Here is a 21,680-nt window from a genome sequence, read left to right as displayed (position 1 = left end):
AGGGTCAGTGCCTGGCACATAGTAGACCCCTGATATTATAAAGAATATTTTTGGTTATATAAAATGGGCTCACTCCATAAAAAGGACATTTACATTCTGAAATTTTAATATTTTATAACAAGGAAATTAATTACCAAAGACAATGGAATTTTGTTTGCTTTTTAACCACTGGCTCAAATACTTTTAGTTTAATTTTAATCTCACAATTTTCAACATAGTTATATATATTTTTTTGGTCAGGAAAAGGCTCCAAATAGCTCTTCTAACTGTCCTCCATCTACACCAACTCCTGATACTTCTAAGCCTCGGAGAACGAAGCTTGCCTTTGACGACAGGTGAGATAAATATGATTTTTTTATGCATTCAAGAAATCATTCCAGTCTGCATATTAAAAACTCATTTTGTCAGTGACCAGAAGAATTGATTGTGTTGTGATCACAGAATATTCAGATTTTAATTTGAAAGGCACCTACTAGTCCAAGTATTGCTCCTTTAACTTATTAACTCCATGATTCTCATGGGGAATGTGAATAATGTACCTTCCAGTAGAATCTTACTGCTGCTGACTTTACTGTTTAAAATAAGGGCTCTCTTAAATAAGTAAGAGCAATGTTGGTTTTTTTCCCTCCATTTTGATAAAAGGTTATTTTTCCTACCCACATTTTGTTTACTCTCAATCTTTCAAACAACTTAGGTAAGTTAGCAGTTAATACTAGGGAGTTTGATTTCTGTTTTCCTAGTAGAAAATTTGCCAAGTTGGCCAAAATGATTTATGCTCTTAACCCAATTTAAACATTCATCAGAAAAAACTGAATTGAATGTTTAGTAATAGTTCATTTTCTTTACTTGAGGACATGAAAACTGAGGAATATTAGAGACTAAAGTGAACTAGTATCATGAAAGTATTTACCATTTTACTTATAATAAAAATTTACATTGCAGAAATTATTCAGCAGACCATTATTTACAAGAAGCAAAAAAGCTAAAGCACAATGCAGATGCATTGGTATGTAAATATTCTCCTCACATTTATATATTTAATCAAATTAACTTAAATCTTCATTTGTTCTCATAGTACATCAGTGCGGCTCTCATTTACCTTTATTCTCCTTTCTTCAGTCTGATAGGTTTGAGAAAGCTGTGTACTATCTTGATGCTGTGGTATCTTTCATTGAATGTGGGAATGCATTAGAGAAAAATGCTCAGGAATCCAAATCCCCATTCCTTATGTATTCAGAGACAGTGGAGCTCATCAAGTAAGTGGGAAGACTTGCCACATCACTGGCAATAATATTTCTATGGTCCTTCTAGGAAAAGACTGATATTGTTATATACAGTAAAGCTAAAGAGGATCCTTAGTCCTTTATTGTCCTTGGATAAGGAGAACTAGACACTTCAGTGCAGCAGTCTCCAACTTTTTTGGCACCAAGGACTGGTTTCGTGGAAGACAGTTTTTCCATGGACCAGGGGTGGGAGATGGTTTTGGGATGATTCAAGCGCATTACATTATTGTGCACTTTATTTCTATTATTATTACATTGTAATATATAATGAAATAATTATGTAACTCATCATAATGCAGAATCAGTGGGAGCCCTGAGCTTGTTTTCCTGCAACTAGATGGTCCCATCTGGGGGTGATGGGAGACAGTGACAGCCAAAGTGTGTTGCTTATGTCCAGTCTACTCTGTGAGATGCAGCTTAATTGTCACTTGCCACTCACTGATAGGGTTTTGATATGAGTCTGCAAGCAACTGATTTATTATGGTCTCTGTGCAGTTAAACCTCTCTGCTAATGATAATCTGTATTTGCAGCCACTCAGCAGCGCTAGCGTCACTGCCTCAGCTCCACCTCAGATCGTCAGGCATTAGATTCTCATAAGGAGCACACAACCTAGATCCCGCATATGCGTGGTTCACAGTAGGGTTCATGCTCCTATGAGAATCTAATGCCGCTGCTGATCTGACAGGAGGAGGAGCTCAGGTGGTAATGTGAATTATGGGGAGCAGCTGTAAATACAGATGAAGCTTCACTCGCTCGCCCACTGCTTACCTCCTGCTGTGCTGCCCAGTTCCTAACAGGCCACAGATCAGTACCGGTCCATGGCCCAGGGGTTGGGGACCTCTGCTTTAGTGGGTATTTTTGCCTTTATTTAGGTTTGATTCTAATGTTTAGAGGACTAAGGAGGTCATAAGACAGATGAAGTATTATATTTTGTGTCATTTGTTTCTTATATTATCTCACAGATACACTATGAAGCTAAAGAATTACTTGGCACCAGATGCTACAGCTGCAGATAAAAGACTCACAGTACTTTGGTAAGTGTTGTGTGTTTTAGCCTCTGCTGGATGACAAAGCAGTTTCATAATGAAGTGTGCTACGTTCTTCTGAAAGTTATCCTTGAATCTTCCTTCCATAACTCAGTCATAAATCTGTTCTTGATGGGTAAAGTAGAAAATAACTCAGAATTCCTACAGAAATATTTTAGTTGCTGTGAGTCTCTGATCCATTGCCCTCTTGGCAAAAGCCTTGGTAGAGGGGGACTGATATTAGAACTTTCTGTTGTCTTAAGTGGTCACTTTTTCAGGCTCTGTGGTTTTTTTTTTGGTTTTTTTTTTTAAAAAATAACTATAGTTTATTTTTATTACTCTCAGACTTCTGTTGTGTATTGAAGTAAAGGTGGACACTATAAAAAATCCAGGCGCTTTTTTTGGTAGCCTCTCTCTCCATTGACATATACATATACCTTACCTTAGGGAGCAAACATCTAGCTTGCTCAGGATAAAGAATATGGTTTGTTTGCTTGTTCCCAGAGAGATCGTTTATTTGTTGTGGGTATATACTTTACCTGGCACATGTTTAACAACTGGGAGTGCAGCCTTGGGAAAAACTGACATGGTCCTATTTGTCATGGAGTCTAGTGTCTAGTGTGAAAACACAGAAATTAATCAAATAACCACACAAGTATATGAATTAAGTACTTTGAAGCAAAAGTTTATGTAACTATAACGGTAAAATGTAGGGATACTTAATCCTTAGGTAGAGGAAACATGTACACAGCTGGATAGTGGAAAGAAACTGGAAACTTTCTGTCAAGGAACTAAAAGACAGGGAGAAGTAAGTGAAAGTAACTGGAGAGGTAGGCAGTGATGATCATGCAGGGCCTTTGTAAGCCACGTTGGGTTTATATATGTTACATCAGAATTGTAATATTCAGAGCCGGGAGTCAAGATGGCGGCATGGGAAGACGCGGAGTTAGCGTCTCCCCACAACTAGGGCGCCTGCCGGACGCTGGCGGGAGACCTTGACGCCCAAGGAGACGGGATGAACCCCCAAGCAACCGGGTAGGACGTGGGGGGGACTGAGGGGAGAGGAGAAGTGGAGGCGGGACAGGATCACGCCGCTGAGGGGTGGCTGGGATGGGGAAGGGGTTCCCATGCCTGGAGGGCCCCTTGGGGGCTTGGATCATGGGGGAGTGCACCTAGTGTTTCCCCTGCCCAATTGGCCCGGGAAGCCTGCCCAGCTCTCAGGCCAGGTCCTATGCCCTCAGAGGCCAGCTCCAGGCTGTGTTGGTCCTGGGGGTGTAGGAGGGAGGGTGGGGGAGAACAGGAGAGGCAGGTGGGGGGACCCTCCAGGACCAGAGGAGCAGGAGAGGTGCAGAGGGCTTTGCCCTGCCCACTCAGCCTGGGAAGCCTGCTGGGCTCCCAGGCTGGGTCCCTCGCCCTCCAAAGCCCCCTCCTGGGCCCTGTGGGTCCTGGGAGCGTAGGAGGGATGTGGGGGAGAACAGGAGAGGCAAGTGGGAGGTACCCTCCAGGACCTGAGGAGCAGGAGAGGTGAGGAGGGCATTTGCCCCGCCCACTTGGGGCAAACCAGAGGCACGCCTGGGCCCCTTCTGTTTTGTTGAGCCTAGGCCCGACCTCCCCCCACCCAGGGCCTTTTCCAGCCCTGTGGGTCCTAAACATAGGCCCTACCCACAGCCTAAAAACCCCACCCCTGCCTAAGCCCCACCCACACAACCAAGGCCTTTTCTCCCCTCTTTCTAACATATCTGTTAGTTTCCTGGTCTAATTTTATTTTTCACTCTTTGTTATTGCTCTGATCTTTTTTTCTTTTTCTTTTTCTTTTGTTGCCACCCTGCATGGCTTGTGGGATCTTGGTTCACGAGCTGGGGATTGGGCCAAAGCTCCTACTGTGGGAGCTCCAAGTCCAAACCACTGGACTAACAGAGAACCTCAGACCCCAGGGAATATTCATCAGAGTGAGGTCTCCCAAAGGTCCTCATCTCGGCACCAAGACCCAGCTCTACCCAACAGCCTACAAACTCCAGTGCTGGAAGCCTCAGGCCAAACAACCAGTAGACAGGAAAACAATCCCAACCATCAAAAGAAAAAAAAAGAGAGACAGCAAAAAAAATATGTCACAGATGAAGGAGCAAGGTAAAAACCTACAAGACCAAATAAATGAAGAGGAAATAGGCAATTGACCTGAAAAAGAATTCAGAGTAATGATAGTAAAGATGATCCAGAATCTTGGAAATAGAATGGAGGCACGGATTGAGAAAATACAAGAAATGTTTAACAAAGATCTAGAAGACCTAAAGAACAAACAAGCAGAGATAAACAACACAATAACTGAAATGAAAAATACTGATTCAATAACAGAATAATTGAGGCAGAAGAACAAATAAGTGAGCTGGAAGACAGAATGGTGAAAGTAACTGCCAAGGAGCAGAATAAAGAAAAAAGAATGAAAAGAATTGAAGACAATCTCTGAGACCTCTGGGACAACACTAAATGCACCAACATTTGAATTATAGAGATCCCAGAAGCAGAAGAGAAAAAGAAAGGATCTGAGAAAATATTTGAAGAGATTATAGTGGAAAACTTCCCTAACATGGGAAAAGAAATAGTCACCCAAGTCCAGGGAGTGCAGAGAGTCCCATACAGGATAAACCCTAGGAGAAACACACCAGGACACATATTAATCAAACTAACAAAAATTAAATTCAAAGAAAAAATATTAAAAGCAGCAAGGGAAAAGCAAAAAATAACATACAATGGAATCCCCATAAGGTCATCAGCTGATTTTTCAGCAGAAACTCTGCAGGGGAGAAGGGAGTGGCAGGATATACTTAAGTGATGAAAGAGAATAACTTAACAACCAAGATTACTCTACCCACCAAGGGTCTCATTCAGATTCAACAGAGAAATCAAAAGCTTTTCAGACAAACAAAAGCTAAGAGAATTCAATTCAGCACCACCAAACCAGCTTTACAACAAATGCTAAAGGAACTTCTCTAAGTGGAAAACACAGAGAAGAAAAAGACCCACAAAAACAAACCCAAAACAATTAAGAAAATGGTAATAGGAACATACATATCAATAATAACCTTGAATGTAAATGGATTAAATGCCCCAACCAAAAGACACAAACTGGCTGAATGGATACAAAAACAAGACCCATATGTATGCTGTCTACAAAAGACCCACTTCAGACCTAGGGACACATACAGACAAAGTGAAGGGATGGAAAAAGATATTCCATGCAAATGGAAATCAAAAGAAAGCTGGAGTAGCAATACTCATATCAGATAAAATAGACTTTAAAATAAAGATTGTTACAAGACATAAGGAAGGACACTACATGATGATCAAGGGATCAATCCAAGAAGAAGATAAAGCAATTATAAATGTTTATGTACCCAACATAGGAGCACCTCAATACATAACACAAATGCTAACAACCATGAAAGGGGAAATCAACAGTAACACAATAATTGTAGGGGACTTTAACACCCCACTTACACCAATGGACAGCTCATCCAAACGAAAATAAATAAGGAAACAGAAAATAAATAAGGAAACACAAGCTTTAAATGACACAATAGACCAGATAGGTTTAGTTGATATTTATAGAACATTCCACCCTAAAGTGGCAGAATACACTTTCTTCTCAAGTGGATACAGAACATTCTCCAGGATAGATCACATCTTGGGTCACAAATCAAGCCTTGGAAAATTTAAGAAAATTGAAATCATATCAAGCATTTTTCTGACCACAACGCTATGAGATTGGAAATCGGTTACAGGAAAAAAACTGTAAAAAGCACAAATACCTGGAGGGTAAACAGTGTGCTACTCAATAACCAAGAGATCACTGAAGAAATCAAATAAGAAATTAAAAAATACATGGGAACAAATAACAATGATAACGTGACAACCCAAAACCTATGGGACTCGGCAAAAGCAGTTCTAAGAGGGAAGGTTATAGCAATTCAGTGTCACCTCAAGTAACAAGAAGAATCTCAAATAAACAATCTAACTCTATACCTAAAGCAACTGGAGAAAGAAGAACAAAGAAAACCCAAAGTCAGTAGAAGGAAAGAAATCATAAAGATCAGAGCAGAAATAAATGAAATAGAAATGAAGAAAACAGTAGCAAAGATCAATAAAACTAAAAGTTGGGGACTTCCCTGGTGGTGCAGTGGTTAAGAATCCGCCTGCCAATTCAGGAGACATGGGTTCGATCCCTGGTCCAGGAAGATCCCATGTGCCGCGGAGCAGCTAAGCCCTGTGCGCCACAACTACGGAGCCTATGCTCTAGAGCCTGCTAGCTACAACTACAGAGCCCGCGCAACTAGAGCCCGTGCTCCACAACAAGAGAAGCCACCATGATGAGAAGCCCACACACCACAACAAAGAGTAGCCCCCGCTTGCCACAACTAAAGAAAGCCTGCACACGGCAACAAAGACCCAATGCAGCCCATAAATAAACAAATAAAAAATAAAAAATAAAAGTTGGTTCTTTGAGAAGATAAACAAAATTTATAAACCCTTAGCCAGACTCATCAAGAAAAAAAGGGAGAGGACACAAATCAATAAAATTAGAAATGAGAAAGAAGTTACAACTGACACTGCAGAAATACAAAGGATTATAAGAGACTACTAAAAACTATATGCCAATAAAATGGACAACCACGAAGAAATGGACAAATTCTTGGAAAGGTAAAATTTTCCAAGACTGAACTAGGAAGAATTAGAAAATATAAACAGACCTATCACAAGTAATGAAATTGAAACTGTAATTAAAAATCTTCCAACGGGGCTTCCCTGGTGGCACAGTGGTTGAGAGTCCGCCTGCTGGTGCACGGGACACGGGTTCGTGCCCCGGTCCGGGAAGATCCCACATGCTGTGGAGCGGCTGGGCCCATGAGCCATGGCTGCTGAGCCTGCGCGTCCGGAGCCTGTGCTCCGCAACGGGAGAGGCCACAACAGTGAGAGGCCCGCGTACCACAAAAAAAAAAAAATCAAAGATGACATAAACAGATGCAGGAATATACCATGTTCTTGGATTGGAAGAATCAATATTGTGAAAATGTTTATACTACCCAAAACAATCTACAGAGTCAGTGCAGTCCCTATCAAACTACCAATGGCATTCTTCACAGAATTAGAATAAAAAATCTTAAAATTCATATGGAAACACAAAAGACCCTGAATAGCCAAAGCAATCTTGAGAAAGAAAAACGGAGTTGGAGGAATCAGGCTCCCTGACTTCAAACTATACCATAAAGCTACTGTAATCAAGACAGTATGATACTGGCACAAAAACAGAAGTATAGATCAATGGTACAGGATAGAAAGCCCAGAGATAAACCCACGTGCATATGGTCACCTAATTTACAACAAAGGAGGCAAGAACATATAATGGAGAAAAAGACAGCCTCTTCGCTAAGTGGTGCTGGGAAAACTGGACAGCTACATGTAAAAGGATGAAACTAAAACACTCCCTAACACCATACACAAAAATAAACTCCAGATGATTAAAGACCTAAATGTAAGACCAGACACTATAAAACTCTTATAGGAAAACATAGGAAAAATACTCTTTGACATAAACCACAGCAAGATCTTTTTTGACCCACCTCCTATAGTAATGAAAATAAAAACAAAAATAAACAAATGGGACCTAATGAAACTTAAAAGCTTTTGCACACCAAAGGAAACCATAAACAAGATGAAAAGACAACCCTCAGAATGGGAGAAAATATTTGCAAATGAAACAACGGACAAAGGATTAATCTCCGAAATGTACAAACTGCTCATGTAGCCCAATATCAAAAGAACAAACAACCCAATTAAAAAATGGGTGGAAGACCTAAACAGACATTTTACCAAAGAAAATGGATGGCCAAGAGGCACATAAAAAGATGCTCAACATCACTAATTATTAGAGAAATGCAAATCAAAACTCCAATGATGTATCACCTCTCACCAGTCAGAATGGCCATTGTCAAAAAATCTAGAAGCAGTAAATGCTGGAGAGGGTGTGGTGTAGAGGGAACCCTCCTGCACTGGTGGTGGGAATGTAAATTGATATAGCCACTATGGAGAACAGTATGGAGGTTCCTTTAAAAACTAAAAATAGTACTACCATATGACCCAGCAATCTGACCACTAGGCATGTACCCTGAGGAAAGCGTAATTCAAAAAGAGACATGTATCCCAATGTTCGTTGCAGCACTATTTACAATAGCCAGGACATGGAAGGAACGTAAATGTCCATCGACAGTGAATGGATAAAAAAGATGTGGCACATATATACAATGGGATATTACTCCGCCATAAAAATAAATGAAATTGAGTTAATTGTAGTGAGGTGGATGGACCTAGAGTCTGTCATACAGAGTGAAGTAAGTCAGAAAGAGAAAAACAAATACTGTATGCTAATGCATATATATGGAATCTAAAAAAAATGGTACTGATGAGTCTAGTGGCAGGGCAGGAATAAAGAGACAGACATAGAGAATGAACTTGAGGACATGGGGCGGGGGAGAGGGGAAGCTGAGGCAAAGTGAGAGTAGCATTGACATATATACACTACCGAATGTAGAATAGTTGGCTGGTGGGAAGCAGCAGCATAGCACAGGGAGATCAGCTCGATGCTTTGCGATGACCTAGAGGGGTGGGGTAGGGAGGGTAGGAGGGAAACTCAAGAGGGAGGGTATATGGGGAGTACATGTATGCATATGGCTGATTCACTTTGTTGTACGACAGAAGCTAACACAGCATTATGAAGCAATTATACTCCAATAAAGATGTATAAAAAAGAAAGAATTGTGATATTCATAGTTGAGTTCCTAGTTTTATTATTTTACATTATTTATATTGTAATTTGATGTAGAGATTCTGCCCCGAAGTGATTGATTTTTTTTTTTTTTTTTTTTTTTTTTGCCATGCCATGTGGCCTGCATGATCTTAGTTTCCTGACCAGGGATTGAACCCAGACTGTGGCCGTGAAAACACTGATTCCTAACCACTGGGCTGCCAGGGAATTTCCCTGCAGGGATTTTTTTAGTCCATATGTTATGATAGCATGTTGGTGTCCTGTGGGTGAGGTTTTGATTTTTGAATGTCAACAAATAGGAGGCTAGTCCTAGGTCTCTTCCCCTTCCTTCCTCTCCCTAGGGTATGTACCATAAGAAGATCACATCTTTTGGTTTTGCCTAAGAGTTAGTGTTGTTGTCCTTATGCCATGGTCTGCTTACATGAGCCAGTCATGTAGTCTGGCACGATGCAAAGGTTGTCTATACAGATGTGGCCAGAGTCTGTTGTCCTGGTAAATAAGCTGCCCTTTTCCATTGACTAGCCTGCGATGCCAGTCTTTGCTGTACCTGAGGCTATTCAAACTGAAGAAAGAAACTGCTCTGAAGTATTCAAAGACACTAACAGAGCACCTGAAGGTAAGTGTGCAAAAGAGGAGTATCTGTTTCCCAGGGGACAAAATTTATAAAGTCTCCTATCTCCATCCCAGAAGTGCCCTCATGTTTTCCCTACCAGAGCAGGGGAGAAGCTACTGTTTGGGAACTTTCAAATAGTTTGATGTTTAAACTGCACCACGTATCTGATTGTAGAACCTATGTAGCCATATTCAGTAGCTCTTAATAATATTTCAGTAGATGTAGCCTATTTTTAACACAAAACCTAATTTATACTTTTTAAATGGTTTTTTGTTTTCACTACCATCCTTCCTTAAACTATTTTCTTAGTTTCCTAAAATATCTTCATATGTTTTTTCATGATAGCACTACATAAGTCTTCCTAAAATTCTGCCCTGATTATGACTTGGAACCCTTTTATAGCTTATCATTCCCTGCAGGGTCAAGTCAAAGATTCTTACCCTGACCTGCAAGGCCCTCAAGATTTCTCTCTCTCTCTCTCTCTGTCGTTCTCTCATTCCTTTTCTAAAATTTTGCTGTAGATAAACTATATGGGTCATATACATTCTCTTTTCTGCAGCCTTTGTACATAGTATGACTTACCTCTCTTTGCCTTCTCCCCTGTTTTTTATCCATCTGAATGTTACTTATTCTTTGTCTCTCCCTTTTAGTCTTCCAGAACACCCCAGCTCCCATCTAAATAACTTCCTTCTGTTGCATATTTACACACACACACACACACACACACACAAACATTTTGGTTTCTTAAGTTTGTAACAAATCAAGTTGACTTAAAAATTTAAATTGTGGATTCCAGAACACCCCAGCTCCCATCTAAATAACTTCCTTCTGTTGCATATTTACACACACACACACACACACACAAACATTTTGGTTTCTTAAGTTTGTAAACTTTCTTAAGATCAGTACTGGCCAAATGCTTTTGAATATATTTAGTACTTCATAAGTAGTGATTTTTGGTTTTTGTTTTTTGTTTTTGTTTCTTATTAAGTACATTCTTTTTTCTCCACAGAATTCTTATAATAATTCTCAAGCACCATCACCAGGCTTGGGAAGGTGGGTAAATTTTATTCTATAAAATATTATATGACAAGTTTATTTATTTTTATGTAAAAGTGGAATGGGTTTGGCCACTTTCCAAAAATGGAAAGATGACAACTTTAAAAAAAAGTTAAGGCCATTCTAATAATGTATTTTTTAAAGTATTTTTTTTCTGTTTTTTTTTTAAGTTGAAAATATCATGAACATGATCTTAGAAAGATTAAAGAGGGGACATTTCACCTGCAGAAATCTAAGTTTTTTACAGCACCTCAACCCTTCTCACAGTTTGATTTCTATGGCTAGCTGGGTTTTTATCACCTTGAGCTTATCTTTACTCATGTTTTGACACGAATTTAATAACAGTGGCATGATTACAGTTTCTCCTCCATTCCCACATCACTCCCAGCCCACCCACCCACAAAAAGGAGGAAAAACACCATGAAATCTTTTTTTTCTAAGTTTATTTCTTCAATTATTTTGTTTATGCTAATCGACAGTCTGTCTTTTGCCTTTATGTATTTTCTTAACCACATTTAAAGTGCGAAAAGTGCAGATAAAAATATTCTTAACAGATAGCTTTTCTCCCCTCAACTACTGTTTGATTTTCCTTTTTTTATGGTCTTGGGCCTTTTCAGAAATTTTAGTACTGCTGAAATGAACCTGCCAGATTTCAACATGTGTTTTCTAGGAAATGCTTAATTCACAGGAAGCTTGAGATGATTGCAGTTGATTGAGAAAGCTGTTCTTCTTTATCAGCTTTGAAAAAGTGGGTTAAACTAGGAAAGTACCAGAAATTGTGGAGTTCAAAATAAGATGTTTCCATCTACTACCACATTTTTTTGTGTGTTAATTGTTAATCCACCCAGCTTTCTATGAAACAGTTGGAAAGTACCTAATTATGTGCCCAAATAGGTGGAAAGTGTGTTGAGCTGGGAGTGAGATGATGTAGCTTCTAGGTGTTGGAACCGCTCGTACTAAGATGTATGACTTCCTCACTTCTTTCCCATCTTTTGTTCTGTTGCCGTTTGTTAAAGGAAAGAGTCTAGATAAAATGATAATTCGCAGTGGTCTTCAGTGAGCTAAGTATTTATTTAAAAGAAATTGTACTTCTCTCGAAACTCTTCTAGTTTAAAAGAATCTTTAAATTTTAAAAGTCTTCATGTAGGAAGAGCCAGTAGTACATTGATTTCCTCACATTCACCATATTCATATGAATAAACTTCCTATTTCTCTGTGTATAGCAAAGTTGCTGGGATGCCTTCCCCTGTTTCTCCAAAGCTGTCACCAGGCAATTCGGGAAATTATTCTTCTGGGGCCAGTAGTGCTTCAGCAAGTGGTTCTTCAGTGACCATTCCACAGAGGATCCACCACATGGCAGCCAGCTATGTTCAGGTTACATCCAACTTCCTCTATGCCACCGAAATTTGGGACCAAGCTGAACAGCTTTCCAAAGAGCAGAAAGGTAGGGAGGTCTCTGGAGAGACTCTGAATGATGGAATTGTTAAAAAGAGCTTTTATGATATAGTTAAGTAAGTCTCTGGTATGCATTTAGTTTATTATCTAGTCTAGAGTTAATGACAGTCAGTTTGCTGATTGCCATTGCTTATCAATCGTGAATATACTGAATTCAGTCAAAAAATACCTTTCACTATAGTGGTGACACAGACTAAACAAAAAATAAGTTTTTGGTCTAAGACAAATATGCCTTTGTTCAGGCAAATTTAATTACAGCTTATCCTGTAAAAGTAATAAAATGTATATTCTACTCTGGGATGGTTAACAGTAAATTTGGCTATGGGCATAGGATTACATCCAGACATCTTGTACATATGAGATGTTTAATATATAAGAAAGCATTTCCATATTGGATTTTTAGGTATATTGGAAGAAACTTATATGATAAAAGAGACTACAAAATGAATAGACTTATAGCATTCTTTAATATTAGGTCATTTGAGGCCTTGCACCCTGTTTGTTATCTCCAAAACTAAGAACCCTGAGAATTGGAAAGTATTAAAGATCTTTGGAAAAGTACAAGATAGACACCATCTTATTTTAGTAGATGTTTTTAGTAAATATGTGTGTGTAGTATCTATTCAGGCAGTTCCTTTGTAGAGAAACACTTGAAGTAGCCAATCAATCAAGTGTCCTTTTGTCACAGAGTATATTTAAATACTTATAGCATGAACAGGTAATCAGATGAAAATGAAAAATTCCTATCCCTAAAGAGGGATAATGGTAGGAGAAAGGTAGAAGGGGAACCCCAACATGCAATAAAAAGTTGTGTTTTTGAAAACCTAATTTGTTTCTAAAATTTTAAATATTGTCAGTGATACTCAAGAAAGGTTATAAAGCTGAAATTCTTCTTAAATCATCCCTATTTTACATTCTTCTCCCTGATGCCAGTTTTCTAGCATCATTCTTCCTTTCCTTTCCCTCCCTCCCACCATCCCTTCCCCCCTCACTTTCCTTCTTCTCTCCCCGGCTCCTTGCTTACACACTTACTTGCCTGCCTGCCTGCCTGTCTGCCTACCTACCTATTGTATGGCAGTTTGCAAAAATTGACTAAAGGAAAGAGAATGGTATAATGAACCCCATGTACCTTTTACTCAAGTTCAGCTTCAACAACATATTTTGCTAATCTTGTTTTGTCTCCCACACCCGACCGCCCCCCACCGCCCCCCGTCCTACTTTTCTTTACCCTGTGTATTTTAAAGCATGTATCAGATAACGACATTTCACCTGAACATACTTTGGTGTGCATCCTTAGGTGATAAGGAGTTTTCAAAAACATGACCGCTATGCCTTTATCACAGCCACCAAAATTAACAATAACTCCTTTATGTCATCTAAGACATAGTCTTCCATCAGATTTCCCTATTTTCTCAAATATGCCTTTTTTTTTTAAACAGTTGGGTTTGTTTCAAACAGGATCCAAACATTGATTAATCAGTCTCTTAAGTATCTCCCTCTCCTCCACTTTTTTGTGGGGGGGTGGGGGGTCGGGCGTGCCATTGATGTCAAGGAGAAACTGCAGCATAGAATGTGTCATAGTCTAGATTTGGCTGATCACTTCTTCATGGTACATCTAGCTTGCTCTTCTGTCCCCCTCATTTCGTTCATGCTGATAGTTATATCTTGAGACTTGATTAGATTCAAGTTCATTATTTTAGGTAAGAACTTTTCATAGGTGTTACTCTATATTTCCTATTACATCATATCACGAGGCATTTAATGGTTATCCCTTTTTTAGTGTCAGTAAGGTTTGACCATTGATTCATTCAGATGGTGTCAGCCTGACTCAGTTTGATGTTAAGATTCCCTATTTAACTTAGGCTTTTAGCGTCCATTGATGGTCATCACCTACATGTGCTATTCCATTAGGAAACAGAAAATTCATCAGGGGGCTTCCCTGGTGGCGCAGTGGTTGAGAATCCGCCTGCCGATGCAGGGGACACGGGTTCGTGCCCCGGTCCGGGAAGATCCCACATGCCGCGGAGCGACTGGGCCCGTGAGCCATGGCCGCTGAGCCTGCACGTCCAGAGCCTGTGCTCCGCAACGGGAGAGGCCACAACAGTGAGAGGCCCGCATACCGAGAGATTTTAGAGTATCATTCTTTAAAATCAGGTTGGTACAGACTATGAGCTCTCTAAGCCACACACATATAAAAAAAAAAAAACAAAAGAAAATTCATCAGGAATTTATTAGCTGGAATTCTATAAAGAAGATTCTTTTCTCCTCAACTGTTTGATTACTTCTTATCTTGTTTAAGTATACTGAGGTCTTTGTCATCACTGCACATGTAAAAACTCTCCTTACTGAGTCCTACATCCGTCGTCTTCCAAAATTGCATTGGGATCAAATGTCAGGATATTATCATTCCTTCCTCCTCTCTGTACCCTGCCTTACATGCACATCAGTCTGTATTTGTTCGCATAGGAAGAATCCTTTCATTTCTGTTTCTTACATTTTTAAACTACTGTCTAAAACATGAGATTTAATGTATCAAAGTTGCATGACATATGATTATAGCAGAAAGGTTGTCTAACCTCACAGTGGCTCTTATGGGGAAAAATGCAGATAACATCCTCCTTTTTGGTACCACTTGCTTCTTATACAAAAACAGTTCACAGAGAATGTTTTGAGTAATAGTACATTGTAGAATTAGGTCTACATTTTAATAATGTTTGCTGCATGCTAGCAATTTCCATCAGTGACATTTTGTTTATAGGTATAACACTTAATTCCTGACCATATAGTCTTTTAAAAATGTTTCATGACTTAGGGAAAAAATATAACTTAAGAGACTATGGGATGATTTGTTTTAAAACACAAGAGTTATTTTAGTGCAGGAGGGAGTGCTTTTTACTTTATATGAATAGTATTTTACAGTCTAGGCTAAAAACTTTATAAAGCACTGATTCAAAAGAGTGTGCATCATTTAATAAGTGTTTTTGGTTTTCTAGAATTCTTTGCTGAACTGGATAAAGTAATGGGTCCTCTCATCTTTAACGCAAGCATCATGACAGACCTAGTTCGTTATACCCGGCAGGGACTGCACTGGCTTCGCCAGGATGCCAAGTTGATATCCTGAACTGAACACATTCTTGTTGCCTCTGATTTTCTCCACAACACTGTGTCACATCACGAAGGAAAACTGCCATAACATACCACCTGGTCGACACTAAGAATGAGGAATGGTTTTCTCCTCCCTGGTTCATGTGTTGTTTTTTATAACCCAGAGCCATCATGTAGTTGACCCCTTCAATATTCCCAATATGAAAAATTATTTAAATGCTTTTAAATCTGCAGCACGTTGATAAGCTGGTTTCAATGACCTGTAGTAAGATTGAAATTTCGGTTGCAATTCATAACTAATCAGTTGAAATTCTATTTATTTTAATTTTTTTAAGTGCCCAGATTGGGGCTAGTTTAAAACTTAGTTATTTCTGCCTATAAATTTACTCTGTTGAATATTTTGTGTAAATTTAATGTAGGCATTTTTATTTATATACTTTGGGAGCTTTGTTACCTAAAAATAATGTCTTTTTGTGGTAACTCTTCTAAGAGTAAGAGTTGGTTCATCTAGAATGTGGACATGTTCTTTCTACACCTACTACCTGATACTACTTCAGATCTTAAGTACAATTTTATTATTGCAGAATTTATACTTAGTATTAAGGATATTCTTCTACACATGAAAAATCACTTAAATATGAGAAGATGGCGTTCTATGTGGATGTAAAATGAAATGTGTCTGATTTGGTATGCATTATTTCAAGAACTGTGAACATGTGTTAATAACACTATAGCAATCACAAGGTGACTATAACTTGCATTTAATGCATTACAAAAGAGGGCAGGCAAACTTTCTAGGAGAAGCATATCATGTGAAGGGTTTCATAAAAGGACAATCTTGAACCTTATGGATTTTATTACAACCATGTTTTTGGTTTTTGGGGGTTTTTGTTACTAATAATTTGACACTTAACTGAAACAGAATAAGTTACTGTTGAACAAAGGATGATCTAACTCCTGAGCGTTGCTGCCTATATCTCTTGCATTCATGATGTTTGTGGGGTAAAATCTCTCTTCAGAATTCTAATTTAAAACTTTTTTCCCACACTAGATTGTGATGTTCTCATAGGAGCATTCAGTGACTGATGTAGGAATGGGCTGGAGCTTTGGTGTGTGTGCTTTTGCTATACAACTTAGAGCTCTAATGCCTGATGTAGAGATGATCAGTTTCTCCTTTTAAACCTGTCTTGTGTTTACTACCTTTGTATTATGAAGGCCCTCATCAATGATGTATGTTTCTGATGGGATCAGAAAATTCACACTAGAAAAGTACCTAACTTGGTTCAGTATGAATTCTCTTGGGAAGGGGAGGGAAGCAGGGGTAGAGCTTGAGAAGCCAGCTCTGTAAGAGTTGTATATCAAAGTACATTTCCCTATAAGGTGCATATAGGAGTCAAAAGTGAGAAATATACCTTCTATCTTTTGTTTTTAGTGCCCCTATCATGTCTGGTGTGCCTTAAATCTTACCTTTAAATGAAGAGTCTATGGATTGTTTACAGATGAAGTTTTACACTAGTTGCAGATCACCCATATGGTTGGTATTCTGTAGTAATAATGTTAAATTCTCTTTCCTTTTCAGTCGTCCTTTAGGGTCACATAAAGATTAATTCTTTCAGAAAAGCTAATGCTTTGGTACATGACTTAGTCTAACCTGTTGGGTACCGCTGCTTCAAAAAACAGTTTGTCCTTCTCCCAATTTCAAAAATGAATCCATCCAATCAGAAAAAAGGATTGCCCTGCTATTTATAGATGATTGCTAAGGCTTGAAATGGGAAAGAAGGGATAGAAAATCTCCAAGCCCAGTGGTATAATGACTCCTCTGTGTCTGAGTCTACACTTACTTATGAAGCTAGTGAACTTTCATTGTCCTGTGGCCTCATATAGAGCTTCTTAATGGTTTTGTACCTCAAGTTGTTTTTGCATATCACTGAAGATTCAGATCTCCAAATTATGCTGAATTTAACAATTTTCCCTTGGAGAAATTGCCTCTGATACCTTGCTAACTTAATCTTAGTGTGTTTTAGGAACAGTTTTCCTTAAGAGGACAGCTTCTCAGTGATCGTTATTCAGTAAGAAACTTGCCACAGTTAATCAAGTAGATGTTTGTCCTGTTCTTCTCTGATTTCTCTGACTCTAATTCCTTAATTTTCCGTGATATCTTAGAAATGGAAAAAGTATCCTCTGAGCTTTTAGACTTCCAGCAACAGCAGCCAGTGGGGCACTTCTGAGTTCCAGTGTGTTCTAGTCTCTTGTGGGTCCTGAGAGGTAGCAGGAGCATTTCCCAGATCACAGTGATAATTTGTTAAAGCAGAATTTCCTGCATGTTTTTTGGTGCTGTGCTAAAGTACGCTTTCTCTAAAACTGTGTTAATTCTTGGAAAATGAATTTTTACAAGCTTTTCATCATTAAGGGTTTTTCCCACCAGGTGGTAATAGGCAATGGATCAAAATCCTTTTCTAAATAATTGAATTTTCAGTGTAATAGTCTCTGGAAACACCACTCCTTCTCCTCTGTGTCCATCTCCTCAGAAGTTCTGTCTGTCTTCATCTGTTCCAGCACATACTTTGCACTCCTTCACAGGCGACCATTCCTTCTTCCTCAGTAGGTGTCTTCAGTGTTCTCTAACTATTTACAACGGATTTTGACAAATAGCTAAAAACTTACTTAGTCTGAGACTTGTATTTAATATAGTTAATTATAAAAATAGCAGCTATTTAAAAAATTACTCTGTTGACTTCTCTAAGACCACACTTGTATGCCAGGAGGCAGTAGCCTACCCCACTGGCCTCTTTACAGGCAACCAACGAACATATTACAGTGGATGAAGTTGTCACATGGTATAGTCTTGCCCGGCCTAGGCTGGGCTGTGGGGAGCACTCCCCTCCAGGTGATTCAAGCTTCCTCAGTCCAGCCCAGGTCCAGTCTGGCTGGGGGGCATTCAGCCCATTTCTTGCCTCAGTGCCACCTTTCTGGGCAAGTAGTTAAGAACTGACTTTATAAGCACCGAGTACTTCAGATAAATTTACAGCTGTAGTTGCTGAAGAGTAGAGAAGGTTGATCATCACTAGTTTAACTCTCCAGCGTAAAAGCTGTCTAGAGTAACGTGTGCACGTGCCCACACATGCCTGTGCTCTGTGGGGCTCTCACGCTGGTGGATCCACAGGCATCTGGGTTGCACTTTGACGACACACTTATGGCTTTATTAGGTTCGCTGCTGTTGTTGTTTTTTAATTGTTGTTTGTTTCTTTTCATTAAAGAAAGGTTTAATCAGCTAGATCAGACAGCATCATTTTTATATTTAATGACAGTAACTTCGAGAAATTACCTTATTGAATAAGCTTGCATTGTGAAGCAAGAGCCTACAAAACACACCTGTTCTAAGTGAAATTTCTGGCTGGAGGCCAGCAGCACTCTGCGGAGTTTCAGCACAGCCCGTGATCGCTCCAGTCAGTGATGCCTAGTTGTGTAGGGGAGAGGTACGCTGTGCACTCTTCTAAGTGTGAGGGTATGCGACTTTGGATTTTAAAATTATGTACACATACACACTTTATATATATGTATGTATGTATGTATGAAAACATGAAGTTAGTTTGTCAAAAATGTGTGTGTTTAGTATTTTAGCTTAGTGCAACTATTTCCACATTATTTATTAAATTGATCTAAGACACTTTCTTATTGACACCTTGAATATTAATGTTCAAGGGTGCAATGTATATTCCTTTTAGATTGTTAAAGCTTAATTACTATGATTTGTAGTAAATTAACTTTTAAAATATATTTGAGCCCTTCCGTAGTATAATAGGGCTCTTACAGGGTGGGAAGGATTTTAATTTTCCAGTTGCTAATTGAACAAAAGGGCCTCATAACGTATTTTGAATTATAGAAGTTTGCCTCTGGGTCCCACAAACATCTACTGGGAATGATGTTTTAGGCAGATTGTGATGATTTTTTATTTTTCCTAAATAAATTGGGAAGCAAAACATTTCAAATCCATATAGATTCCTATAACTCATATTCCCTAATTATGTGGAACACAGATTTCATTTCAATTTCATGTATCTATCTATGTGTTGGAGAGGCAGACTTTTTTCCAATAATAAATAATATTGCACATCTAAGGTTGCTATTCAGTAAAAAGAAGAGATAAGTATTGAATGACTTAGAATATGTAGTGACAAGAGGCCAAATTGTTCATGTTTGTGAGCATATCTTTCACATATTCACTAATAGTGAAATTCATTTTAGACCCCTAGACCCTGTAACTAAGCCGGCAAGTGATAGGAAGTAAGTTATTAACAGTTGGTAAAGCAGATACAGATTCTATTTACTCGAACCATATGGTTAATTAAAAAGAACTTACAGTCTCCAGAAAAGCGAATGGAAAGAATATCTCAGTCTTTTCTGTTTGATAGAATTTGGTCACAGAATAAGGCATTAGAGTTAAGTCTAGACCAAGTCTTATAATCTTTAAGCAACCTAAAATAGCAACCTAAGTAATCGTCATATAATGAAGTTGACTTTCAGGAATGTCAGCTTGGACCTCTCCTTGCCACCATTGCTCAGCTAAGCATAAATTCCCATTTTTAAAAAGAAACAGCTAAAAAGCTCTCTAAATGAGCATGGGGAAAAAAGCTCTCACCCAGAAATTCTAGTAATATTCAGTTTTGACCTCTTACTGCTTCCACATAGGGTTTCTTTTCAGCTTTTATCCTTTGGAATTTTCTACCTGCTGTGTTCCTCTCTGGAAAATATCTATTTGGAAATGCTGCCTTTCAAATCAATGCCATGATTATCCATACTGTTGAGTTTGTTGTTGCTGTTCAAGAAGTGTCCCCATTTTACAACTTTATGCACACACCTGGCAAATCATTGACATGAGCATTCAGCAGTACTGGGGTCGGGGCGGGATGGGGCTCACCAACAGAGCTGGCCCAGATGGTAGTGCCTGAAAAGGCATCACCCTTGAGGACCAGATGTAGGGTTGGTAAGCACAGTTATGAAAATTTCTATCTAGCCTCCGTTTTGAATGGTTTTAAGAAATTTTGTATATGGAGGATGGAAATACTTATATATTTATTGAAAATCCTTTTATTTGAAATTAAAATTATTTGGTGAATAATGGTTTGACATTTGGGGAGGGTTTTGGAGGGGAGGTAATGCCGCTGATAAAAAGCCTTGTTGATTCTGCAGAAAGGTACTGTTAATGTCTGATAGAATGCCTTTGTTTTGTACATGATCCAAATCTTTGTTTTACATTTCTTTTATCCAAAATATTTAGGCATCTGACATTTTCAACCAAAATTTCAATTATATACTGTGATTTTTATTTGTTGTAATACATTAAAATTTCAGAGGTACTTTGGGGCTCAAAAGCTAGGATTTCTAAGTCAGTATGTGCATTTCACATAACAAAGCTGTTAATGGTGAGCAAAGTATTATATACTAACTAGATTTTTCCACATCTGTATAGTATATTATATGTATTTTGTGGTATTGAGATTATAGAAAGTTTAGAGTGTCAAACATGCGTTTAATGTGTATTTTTAAACAAATTTATGGCAATTAAAATATTTGGAGACAAGGGTATCACATTTCAATTTGTAAAGATCTTTTTAACTCTACTGTGTCATTAAGATGCTTTGTATAATGCCAAACCATAGCTGGAGAAACGAAGTTTAATAAATATCAAATAGATTTTCTGTATTAAAGTTTATAAACACTGCTCTCTATACTTCTTCAACTCCTACTTTGCCCTTTTCGTGTAATTTCTGTTTTGTATTTTAGGGTCCAGTGCTATGCTTCTTTAAAAGTCTGGTCCCATCAGTCCAGGTCTTAATTTCTGATTATAGAAATTCTGAACTGGCTGGCCATGGGTCCTTCTGCATAGATCAGAATTCACCCTGCTCCAACAGAAATGTCATACACATCCTTTTTGTTATTCTTGGTGGCTTGGGCTTTTATTGTTTCATTTTCTTCCAGTTCTCTGTTCATAGACAAACTAGGGCACATCGTCAGGTACTGAGTGCCAATATTGCCTATCTTTTGACACCTCACTGAAATGTTCTTTACATGGAGTGAAGGGTTAGGATCCAGGGCCATAGTTTATGAACTTGCCAAGGTTAATCACTAGCTATTAGTAAACTTTTGCCTTTAGCCTGCCATTGTGTTCTTTATTTCTTCAAGAAATGTTAACTCTCACTGCGCTTTCCGGATTGAGAAGTTAACACGTTATTATTAGGCAATGCTGGGTTTTCTATAGTATACAAAATAAATTCTTCTTCCCCTCAAAAGCATGAATTCCAGGCTGCTAGAATTTCAGTTT

General features: G+C 38.6%; 1 protein-coding gene across 6 annotated transcripts in view; it reads left to right on the top strand.

The window, feature by feature from the left end:
* Positions 1-21,094, top strand: part of AFF4 (ALF transcription elongation factor 4) — a 96,033-nt gene extending 74,939 nt beyond the window's left edge. For 4 of the 6 annotated variants that reach the window (XM_028493234.2, XM_007106278.4, XM_007106277.4 and 1 more), the window contains 8 exons: positions 241-335; positions 943-1,006; positions 1,120-1,256; positions 2,247-2,318; positions 9,649-9,742; positions 10,752-10,795; positions 12,022-12,242; positions 15,247-21,094. In XM_028493234.2, coding sequence (XP_028349035.1) covers positions 241-335; positions 943-1,006; positions 1,120-1,256; positions 2,247-2,318; positions 9,649-9,742; positions 10,752-10,795; positions 12,022-12,242; positions 15,247-15,374 — 855 coding nt within the window. In that variant the 3' untranslated portion in view covers positions 15,375-21,094. The remainder of the gene's footprint in view (positions 1-240; positions 336-942; positions 1,007-1,119; positions 1,257-2,246; positions 2,319-9,648; positions 9,743-10,751; positions 10,796-12,021; positions 12,243-15,246) is intronic. The other 2 variants (XM_007106279.4, XM_007106280.4) reach the window with 2 other exon arrangements.
* Positions 21,095-21,680: the final 586 nt, after the last annotated feature.

Source organism: Physeter macrocephalus, chromosome 8, assembly GCF_002837175.3.
Source record: "Physeter macrocephalus isolate SW-GA chromosome 8, ASM283717v5, whole genome shotgun sequence".
NCBI classification, from domain to species: domain Eukaryota; kingdom Metazoa; phylum Chordata; class Mammalia; order Artiodactyla; family Physeteridae; genus Physeter; species Physeter macrocephalus.
The sequence above is the reverse complement of the archived record's forward strand: the minus strand, read 5'-3'. Positions and strand labels throughout refer to the sequence as shown.